Genomic DNA, 10,803 nt, shown 5'->3' on the forward strand with positions numbered 1-10,803 from the left:
GTCTCAATATCCTTTCTGTTTTTACAGTCAGATAAAAAAGTAAAAAGAAATATTAATTTTAATCTCACACGGAGAGATTTGTGTTAATGTTCGCTAAACCGTAACACTGTTGAACCCTTAAAGTGACAGTAACCTATTTAGCATTTCTTATACAAATGAATGTAAACTCAATGTTATTACTTGTAAATTACACATTATTTCAAACAGTGATAGCTCATATCATTATTGTATATACAATTTCATGATATAATATTATTTAGTATAATGTAGAATTTTTGTATTTTTACAAAGTTACATTTTGATTATAATAATGATGACAAATTATTAAAAACGTAAATATACATTTTCACATACTTTTTTCAGGACAGGTTCTGTTCAGTTCTATTGCTTGTTCTGCACCTGATAAGCCTGAATGTAGCCCACTATGTTTTAAGCTTATATGTTTGTGATCTTTTCTTACAGAGAAAGGTGTATGAGCAACTCTTATTATTTAAAATTTGAGCATTTATAGTGTATTAAAGAACTTTATTTTGACGAGAAATTATATTGTGCATTTTGCTCATCGATTTGTGAACCTCATATCGTAAATCGAACTGAATTGTTATAACCATATTATCCCATCCCAATTGGTTTCACAGTCTAATTGAAGACTGGAAATCTACTCACTGGTACTTTGTTTTGGATGAGGATGAGAAAGTGTTGGGCACTATTATTCCATGAATCAAGAACATTTCACAATTCATGTAAGTTAGAGATTCAGTCAAATTCCTTGGGCATCAATGGCCTCATTTAAAACTCCATCCTTTGGTAGATGCAGTAACCAGAGAGAGAAGAGAACACAGCTTTTTACTTTTTTCTCACCCGGATTTAGACAGTACTTAAGTTATGGACTTACCTCTCAGGTTAATCCAAGTTTATAGATTTCACAACCAGACATGACCCCTTTCTTGGTGTCTTTCTTGTAATGCATGACCATTTTTACCACACAGTCAAGATGTAATTGACTTCTTGAAAATTTAATAAAAAAGCATTTTGATTGATTTTGATGTTAAAATATTGAAAGATAGCTGGCATTTCCAGAGACAACAACAAAAGACGTTTTCCCATTCAGTAACAATATATCTTACAATATGTGAGAAATTAAATATTGTAAAAGTTCTAATAGAAAATGTATGAAACCTGCGGTAGCAGATCCTAGCTAAATAAAGGTTACAACCACGCAACTTTTTCTCTCTCCTCCAGTCCAGAAAGATCAAAGTAAACTAAATCAACTGTGCGTGTCAATTAATTAATTGTTAATTACTGGCACAAACCAGCAAAACTAAAGGATTATAAAAAGAGTATTATAGAGATCACATACTTGTTCTTCTGTATCTTCTCACATGCCTGAGAAGAATGCATGTAGAACAAATGATTATTTTTTAATGTAAAGTAAAACTATGTAAAGCTAGTGCTGTACAGACTCTGTATTGGACAGAAAAAGGACAATCACTCATGAAAAGAATCACCCTTTTAATTGGTTTAAGTGAAAGAGAGAACAAGATAAACCTTTCATTAAGTGTGGAATCAAATAATTTAACTGTTTAACCCGACTAAGGAAAATTAATTATTTGACACATTTGAGTGAAATATTTTCTGATATCCTGTTTGCCCCAAAATTCCCTACACATATACAGTGCATCCAGAAAGTATTCACAGCGCTTCACTTTTTCCACATTTTGTTATGTTACAGCCTTATTCCAAATTGGTGCCAAAGGTGCTTCAACAAAGTATTGAGCAAAGACTGTGAATACTTATGTACATGTGATTTTTTTTTTTTCGATTAGTTTTATTTTTATAAATTTGCAAAGATTTCAAACAAACTTCTTTCACGTTGTCATTATGGGGTATTGTTTGTAGAATTGAGGAAAATAATGAATTTAATCCATTTTGGAATAAGGCTGTAACATAACAAAATGTGGAAAAAGTGAAGTGCTGTGAATACTTTCCGGATGCACTGTAAGGTCAAAGGGATTTGTCAAAGAGAAAGCTCTTCTGGCAGAAGTGGGACTCATTTGACAAATAAACGTAGATGACTCCTGGAGTGGTTGGAAATGAGACAAGGCCGATAAACATAATTTGAGTTTTACCTTGAAGGGATTTTAATGCTTGTTCAACCGGAATTCTAGATATCTCTCAAAGAAGTGAGGAACAGTTCACTCAAGATGAACTCTTACCCTGTGAACCCAAAAATAGATATTAAATATATCTTCAGAACCACACCGTAGGCTAGTTTTCGGCTGTTACAGCAGTGATGGGGTGATGGGTTGTAAAGACAATGAACTTCTATATATTGTGCTCTTTTCCCATAGGTTTATCTCAAAATGTTGGCAAAGTTGTTTCTAAAATGCTGTCTTTCCTGTTTTTCCTCTCAAACTGATGAGTATAGCTGTAGAATAACTCCCTTTCCATTTGGCATTAAATATATTGCTCTGGGTCAGAGCAAGTGCTCGGATGTTTCATTTAACAAAAAACCTGAATAACTGGGTTACAGAAATATATATAAATATATTTTTTTTACATCATGTTAGGGTTGGGAATACAGTTAGGATTAACCGGGCATTTATGAATATTAGGGTTATGATTTAGCAGGTATACGAATTTTTTTTGTTGTAATATTCTTAATTATTTAATAAACTATTTAATTATTGTAGAATATGGGGAGACCATGGGCTAGTTCTCACACCTTTTACTCCAGTGACTTTTTCTCAAGGAAGGTTTATTTTTTTTTCAAGTAATTTTCTACATAGCCACATACCTTAAAGGGATAGTTCAGCCAAAAAGGAAAAAAATTAAATTAAAAAATAAAAACATCCCAGATGTGTATGACTTTCTTTTATCTGCTGAACACAAAGATTTTTAGAAGAATATTTCAGCTCTGTAGGTCCATACAATGCAAAATAATGGTGGACAGAACTTTGAAGGTCCAAAAAGCACATAAAGGCAGCATAAAAGTAATCCACACAACTCCAGTGGTTAAATCTATATCTTCAGAAGTGACATGATAGGTGTGGATGAGAAACAGATCAATATTTAAGTCTTTAATTTTAATATAAATTCTCCTCCCTGCCAGTATGTGGCGATATGCACGAAGAATGTGACTTGCCAAAAACAAAAGAAGAATATGGATGTGGAAGTAGGGGTGTTCAATTTAGAGTTTTTTGGACTCCGATTCCAGAATTCAGCCATTAAGAGTCGATAGATTCGACTCCTCGCCTCAATTTATTTTTAATCGGGATAGTGTAAAAATTTAGGGCCGTCACCAGAGGTGGCTGTTAGTCCAGGTATAGGTCTCTGCAGAACAGTAATGGGTGTTTTCAAATCTGTGGCCGTTTTCAAACCGGGATGGGTGTTTCTAAACTATCCAATGAAAGTAGGGAATCTCAATGGTTTGAAAATGCCCACTGATTGGGAAAAGCCTATTTTTGTTCTGCAGAGATAGTGATATATTTTCACCCCCTAAAATTGCTTGTCAGGCATGAGCTGAAAATAAATGGAATTATAAAAATCATCCTTCATTTTCACTCGTACCTGTATATACTGTAGTTCGCTCAATCCATTGCTTACTGCGTCCGATTGCTGCTCTGTGATAAACTTGAAGTTTTTTTGTAACTGCTGGTCAGATATTTTGGTGTGGTCATTGATTTGAAAAATATCACTAGCTTACCTTTACACTTTAGATAACAGTGTTTCTTATTCCATATGTTCTGGCGATGGCCCTGTGAAGATTGCGGTGTTTATCACAAACTAAATGTAGTTTTTATTTTCTTTATTTAGTTTTTAAAATGTGTGACATGAAGACAAACTCCTGCTATTATAACAGCGAACTTTTAGTCTAATTTAGAGACATTGTGTAACTTTACCTTAAAATGACCGGAAACATTGTCATTCCCTTGGTGATGCTTATGTCCAACTTTATGAGAGAAAATAACAAGAAACAGGCTGTATCCGAAATAATTTACTTCATTGTCAAATAGAAACTAGACAAATAGGAAGAACCCACTTTCCCAACCACAAAGTTCCAAAAGATTTTAAATTTGTCACCAGTGTTGGGTATGTTACTCTAAAAAAGTAATTCATTACTAACTACTAATTACATCTTCTACAGAGTAATTAGAGTACTGTACTAATTACTCTGTCTGAAAAGTAACTGCATTACTTATTATTAATTACTTTCTAAAAACCTTATCAACCTCGACCAGATGAAAAATACATAGATAGACATGAAACTGTTCTTATAATTCTTTCAAATAAAGCATATAAAATCAAATAAATTATTCATGAACTGGCCAAAGAATTTAAGGGGGCAGCGTTAAATTAGAAAACATATATTTTAACATTAGACGTTACATTTCGATTTTAAATTCACTATTGTTTTAAATAGAATTGTTCTATAGCCTATAAAGTATTTAACACAATTACATCAGAAGTAACTGTAATTAAATTACAGAAAAATAATAAGTAATACTTAGTAATGCATTACACCCAACACTGTCTGTCGCACACCCTCTCTCTCTTTTGCTCGCAAACACATTAGGGCATTTTCCACACTGCATTTTTGTGCCCTTGAAGGGCACTTAGGGAAGAGGAAGCCACTCGAAGGGTCATTCCAAACAAAAGTAAGAACTTTTTTTTTTTTCTTTTTGTTTACAAAGTCCCCTACACAAGACTTTTAGTGAAGGGTACATTCAACCTGTAATACCATGCTCCCTTCAGAGTGCCCACATCAAGAGCTCTGTCCTTCATAGTGAGTATGTTACTAAAAAGTGCCCCACCAACCAACAGGTATTTTAGGGGATGTGATTGGTTCTTAAGAACGCTAATTCATTGATTTGAGCCAATCACAAAGTTGAACAAAAGAATCGATTCCTATACAAAAGAATCCGATACTAGGACGAGTCAGAGTCGAGGAATCAACTTTTTTGGTGTCGAATCCCCCATCACCAAGTGGAAGTGAAAGTGGAGATGTATTTTTCTCACCTATCATATCACTTCTGAAGACACATATTTTACCGCTGGAGTCGTATGGATTACTGCCTTTGTATGCTTTTTGGACCTTCAAAGTTCTGGCTACCATTCACTTGCATTGTATGGACCTACAGAGCTGAAATGTTCTTCTAAAAATCTTCATTTGTGTTCAGCAGAAGAAAGAAAGTCACACCTGGGATGTTATTAATTTTTATTTTTGGGTGAACTATTCCGTTAAAGTCTTGGCTATTGAACAGTTACACGTTATTTCCCAGGAAAAAAAGATACAGTTAATTAAACACACGTTCACCTTTTGTGACAACGTGCCCCAGTTGCAGCTGGATTATATGTTTATTATTATTATTATTATTATTAACAGTTCATTTTGTCAGCCACACTTCATTAGAGCTTTTGACACAGTATATTTTAGAACATGACAACATCAAGGTCATGGGCTCGATTCCTAATAAACACACTGCAGTTAATCACAATATTGAGAGGTTGTTACATTTCTATTGCGTAAAAGGACTTCAGGTACAGTTACATGTCCTGCTGTCGCTTTTTGTTGACGAAATATCACACCCATCTGCGTTGACATTTGGAGGAGGAGCAGGTGGCACTTACATATTTGAAACTGTTCAAGGTGCCCAAGAAGACAAGAAACTCCAACATAAAAATACTGAAGTGGAAAATGTCGTTTGTGTCCACGTCTCTCTTTCGCAGCGCTGATGCTTTTCGCAACTCTAGAGCACTGATGGTAAGATGTTTACATCTTCTGCTCTGTCAACAACATCTGGAAAGAGTCCGCATGGTGTACGGCGATTATAGTGAAGAATTGTACATTCAACGTAGGTGTCTTATGTTTAATTTCCGGTAAGAAGTCGCGTCATTATAACAATAAAAATGCCATCTTTATGAACTTTACCTCGGAGATTGAGAAATATTTAAATCAACAAAAAGCGGAGACATTTCTAAACACTGACTCAAACAGCGTTATCTAACTATTGCAGAAAACTGTAGTGTCTTTCGGTCGTATTCTTGACTTCTTCGTGGTAACTTATCGTTACACGGAACTTTGTACCCAAATGTATTGTTTATAAGGCTGAGCTAGTTATCTGATAGATTAAAAGTTAACCTGTAACATTGCGATTAGTTATAGTTGCTTAACCGCTGTTGCATGTTTGTCTTCTCAAATGATATCTGTGCAACATTTCTTTTCAATTGAGCGATACTGAAATAATCATTAATAACATTATAGTATGAAGTAGTGATATTGAAAACAATTGTCCATACCGTTTCAATGTGAGTTGAGTAACACAGTGATGTAACTCCAACGCACTTCTCCTTTATACCTACAAGTGGCGCTCTAGTGGAGCTCATTTGCTTCAATGGCTTATGCACTTAAAGGGATAGTTCACCCAAAAATGAAAATTCTCTCATCATTTACTCACCCTCATGCCATCCCAGATGTGTATGACTTTCTTTCTTCTGCAGAACACAAATGAAGATTTTTAGAAGAACATTTCAGCTCTGTGGATCCATACAATGAACCAGTGAATGCTGACCAACATACTGAAGCTCAAAAAGCATATAAAGGCAGCTTAAAAGTAATCCATACGACTCCAGTGGTAAAATACATGTCTTCAGAAGTGATATGGTAGGTGTGGGTGAGAAAAATACATCTCCACTTTCACTTCCACTCGGTGATGGGGGATTCGACACCAAAAAAGTCAATCCATACAACTCTGGTTAAATCCGTATCTTCAGAAGTGTTATAAGTAGGGATGTCCCAAAACTAGTATTGGAATCGGGTCTGATACCACACTCATGTACTTGTAAAAATGCTCCGATACCAAAAACCGAAACCATCTGATGTACGAGTGTGATTACATAAACATTCAGCACACAAATTAAAATCACATCATGTCCTAGTGAGATTATTTAACAGCAAAAGCTGTGATTTAATGTAACAAATATATAGTTTGCATGTGCAGCATTTTAATTGTGAGTGCTTGTGAATGTGTGGAGCCGGTATTGTGCTGACATAAAGACACAAACTGCTCATACCTTTAAGAGCTCCTTGGCTCATACATGGAAAACACTATTATGAGCATCGCACGCTCTGTTTGTAGTGGATGACAGCAGGCAGAGTGCTAATTCACTTTTCAGCACGAGTCATATACGTACATATTTATTTATTTAAATAGTAGCCTTTTGTGGTTTAATAATCACTTTGGGTCATGTAGCGACCGGCTTTTCCAGACTGAGAAGCTGCCGTCATTACGTCAGAGCTCCTTGTTCATAACAACACAGAAACACTTCAAAATAAAAGCTCCGCCAAAATAAAAGTTCAATTTAAATGAAAAAAGTATGACAGAAATAGATCACTACTGTTTAGTTATGTAATATTCACTGTTATAATACTACTAATAATAAATAAATAGCAATTGTATTATATTCAAGCAATATCTCACACCTGTTATGGTCTGTTGTGCAGCACTTTATTTGACCAAAATAACTCCAATGTTGTATTTAGGATTGTGCTGTGAGGTTTTGTAAAAAATCACTTAATTTGATAAAAATAATACAATATCATGTTGAAAATTAATTGTTATACTTTCATTTGATTAAAGTTTTAATTTATTTATTTATTTAAACACCATTTTGATGATAAAATTGAAATAAACTGCTGATATGGAGTTCAGAAACTAAAAAAAAGTATCGGTACTCGTACTCGTTCTCAAAAAAATGGTATCAGAACATCCCTAGATATGATAAGTGTGGATTGGCATGGGATGGCATGAGGATGAGTAAATGATGAGAGAATTTTCATTTATGGGTGAACTATTCCTTTCAGTTTCACTTTCAAAAGCTTTTTAAAATAACTTTTACTAATACTGATGCTTTGCCTTTAAATAGAAGTCAGTAACCTCAATAAAGGACTTTGCATCACATATGTACCCATTTTTGTCCCCTCTGTCCTACCACAGCTGGTGCGATATGCCCAGACTGCTGCTGCCCCTGCCCCTGAGCCAAGAATAAAGAAATTTCAGATTTACAGATGGGACCCTGACACACCTGGTGACAAGCCACGCATGCAAACCTATGAAATTGATTTGAACACGTATGTACACTCATAGTCATGCATCTGTTACAGTCATTACAGTTTCCATGTTTTGCTTGGCTCTTTACATTTGAAGAATTAAACATCACTTAAATTGACATTTTCCCATCCTAGATGCGGTCCGATGGTTCTTGATGCCCTCATCAAAATTAAAAATGAGATCGACCCGACACTGACCTTCAGACGTTCTTGTAGAGAGGGTAAGTGGAACATAACAAGACTAGACATTCTGAATGAAAATAACTACTTTAGACGCTACTTTTATAAACATACAGTATTTGCATCTTGTTAAAATGTTGGATCATTATGTCCGTATGTGATGTCATTACAGGTATCTGTGGTTCATGTGCTATGAACATCAACGGGGGCAACACGTTAGCCTGTTTAAACAAAATTGATTCAAATACCAGCAAAGTGACAAAGATTTACCCTCTTCCTCACATGTATGTTGTGAAAGATCTTGTCCCTGTGAGTATGCCACTGTTAAATGAAAACCCCACTAATAATCCATCTTTATCTTTAAATCTATCAAATAGAATGAACCTGCAATTTTAAACTTATCCTATACTCATAATTGCTGTCATTTTAGGATATGAGCAACTTTTATGCACAGTACAAGTCCATTGAGCCTTATCTGAAGAAGAAGGACGAGTCAAAACAGGGAAAGGAACAGTACCTCCAGTCAATCGAGGACCGTCAAAAGCTGGTATGATCTTCCCTGCAAAGTATTTTGTTTGGATTTAGGCGGAATCTGTTAATTTCGCAAATTGGTGATTGCGATCTTTGCTAATAATTTTTTTAATTGCCCTTTACTTTGCTCATAGGATGGCCTGTATGAATGCATCCTCTGTGCGTGCTGCAGCACAAGTTGTCCTAGTTATTGGTGGAATGGAGATAAATATCTTGGCCCAGCTGTGCTTATGCAGTTATTTATATTTCTCTCTAGAGTGATGCTAATTTTAGCAATTACAAACAGGTTAATCTGTTATATTTTACAATATTTATGCTATACAATAATTACTGTAATTTCTTTAACATTGTTTTTATTCTAAACACTGAATCATATACCCTTAATTTTTGGTCTTAGTTCAGACCAACACTTTGAATAAAACAATGTTTGACCTCTTGCTGTTTCCACTTTATTTCTGCAGGCATATAGGTGGATGATTGACTCTCGTGATGACTTTACAGAAGAGCGTCTCTCCAAATTACAGGATCCTTTCTCCCTTTACCGCTGTCACACAATAATGAACTGTACAAAGACATGTCCCAAGGTTTGTTATTTAAACTGCATAGCTGCCATTTACTTGACAAACCTTCAATCGGTCTTACTGCTGTTAGACATTAAGTCAAAGCTTGTTTACAATGTATGTTTAGATCGTTTTGTTGCTGTAGCCTATTTTAACCATTTCATTTGATCTCTTTTTTGTTCTTTCCTTTTTAGGGACTCAATCCTGGAAAAGCCATCGCACAAATTAAGAAAATGATGGCAGTTTATAAAGAAAACCGATAATCTGCTAGCTGATTTGTATATTTGGAAAATAACACACCCTGTGTACACATTGATTTCAGTTCATTTAAATTATTGTGTAAATAGGTAAATTCATCACAAAGTGTTCCAATAATAAGAAATATTAAGTGTTTGCTTGTCATGTCCGTTAATGCAGACCTCACATTCTGGAATATAAAAAATGTTTTTGAAAAAAAAAAAGAAGAAGAAGAAGAAAAACAAACAGCCCTCATATGTGTTTGGATATATTAATCAAAAAGAGAGTGTGTGTATGTCTGTGTGTGCAAACATTTTTTAAGTTAGCAAAATAGCCTAAAATGTACTTTCTGTGCTCTGCAAAAAATAAATAAATATATAAAAGGACTAGTATTTAATGTCATCATTTTGATTTTTTACCTGATTGTGGATAAACTATAGCCTGTGATAATGAAACAAAATATTTGTCAGTGTTCGGGTGGGACACAAATAACATTCATTAAGATCTAGCTTGTGTCCTAATATTTTCTATGTATGGTAGATGTCTAGTTGACGGTTACAATAAATGTGATAAAACCATGAGAACTTAAAGGGATAGTTCACCCAAAAATGTAAATTATCTCAATTTATCACCTTCATGCCATCCCAGATATGTATGGCTTTCTTCTGCAGAACACAAACAAAGATTTTTAAGAGAAAAATCTCAGCTCTGTAGGTCCACATAATGCAAGTGAATCGTGACCAAAAAATTTGAAGCTCAAAAAAAGCACATTAAGGCACCATAAAAATAATCCATCAGAATCCAGTTGTTTAATCCATGTCTTCTGAAGCAATCCAATCAGTTTTAGGTGAAAACAGAGCAAAACATAACTCTTTTTTTCACTATAAATCTTGACATCTGCAGTCGTTGGCAATCATGATTTCAAGCTCGACTACACTTCCTAGTGCCATCTAGCGCTATGCACATGCGTCAAGCACTAGGAAGTGTAATCGAGCTTGAAATCATGATCGTGCCAACACTGGCTAGAGACTGCAATGGCAAGATGTACAGTAAGAAATTAGTTACATTTGGTCTGTTCCCACCCAAAACCGATTGGATCGCTTCAAAAGACATGGATTAAACCAATGGAGTCTTATGGATTACTTTGATGCTGCCTTCATGTGCTTTTTAGAGCTTCAAAGCGTT

At 34.8% G+C, this 10,803-nt stretch overlaps 1 protein-coding gene across 4 annotated transcripts; it reads left to right on the top strand.

Annotated features, from left to right (window-relative positions):
* Positions 1-5,425: 5,425 nt before the first annotated feature.
* On the top strand, positions 5,426-10,007 carry LOC127420096 (succinate dehydrogenase [ubiquinone] iron-sulfur subunit, mitochondrial). Of its 4 annotated transcripts, XM_051662087.1 has the most exons (9): positions 5,435-5,764; positions 6,502-6,664; positions 7,998-8,131; positions 8,246-8,331; positions 8,463-8,599; positions 8,721-8,837; positions 8,956-9,052; positions 9,278-9,405; positions 9,576-10,007. In XM_051662087.1, the coding sequence occupies exons 2-9, from the start codon at positions 6,662-6,664 to the stop codon at positions 9,642-9,644; spliced, it is 771 nt and encodes a 256-aa protein (XP_051518047.1). In that variant the 5' UTR covers positions 5,435-5,764; positions 6,502-6,661; the 3' UTR covers positions 9,645-10,007. The 4 variants fall into 4 exon arrangements, 3 of the variants coding, with proteins under 3 accessions (XP_051518047.1, XP_051518048.1, XP_051518046.1); XR_007893771.1 differs by lacking the exon at positions 6,502-6,664 and having other exon boundaries at positions 5,426-5,764; positions 8,956-9,107; positions 9,283-9,405; XM_051662086.1 differs by lacking the exon at positions 6,502-6,664 and having other exon boundaries at positions 5,438-5,764.
* The last annotated feature ends 796 nt before the right edge of the window (positions 10,008-10,803 follow it).

Source organism: Myxocyprinus asiaticus, chromosome 29 (assembly GCF_019703515.2).
Source record: "Myxocyprinus asiaticus isolate MX2 ecotype Aquarium Trade chromosome 29, UBuf_Myxa_2, whole genome shotgun sequence".
Taxonomy (NCBI): Eukaryota; Metazoa; Chordata; class Actinopteri; order Cypriniformes; family Catostomidae; genus Myxocyprinus; species Myxocyprinus asiaticus.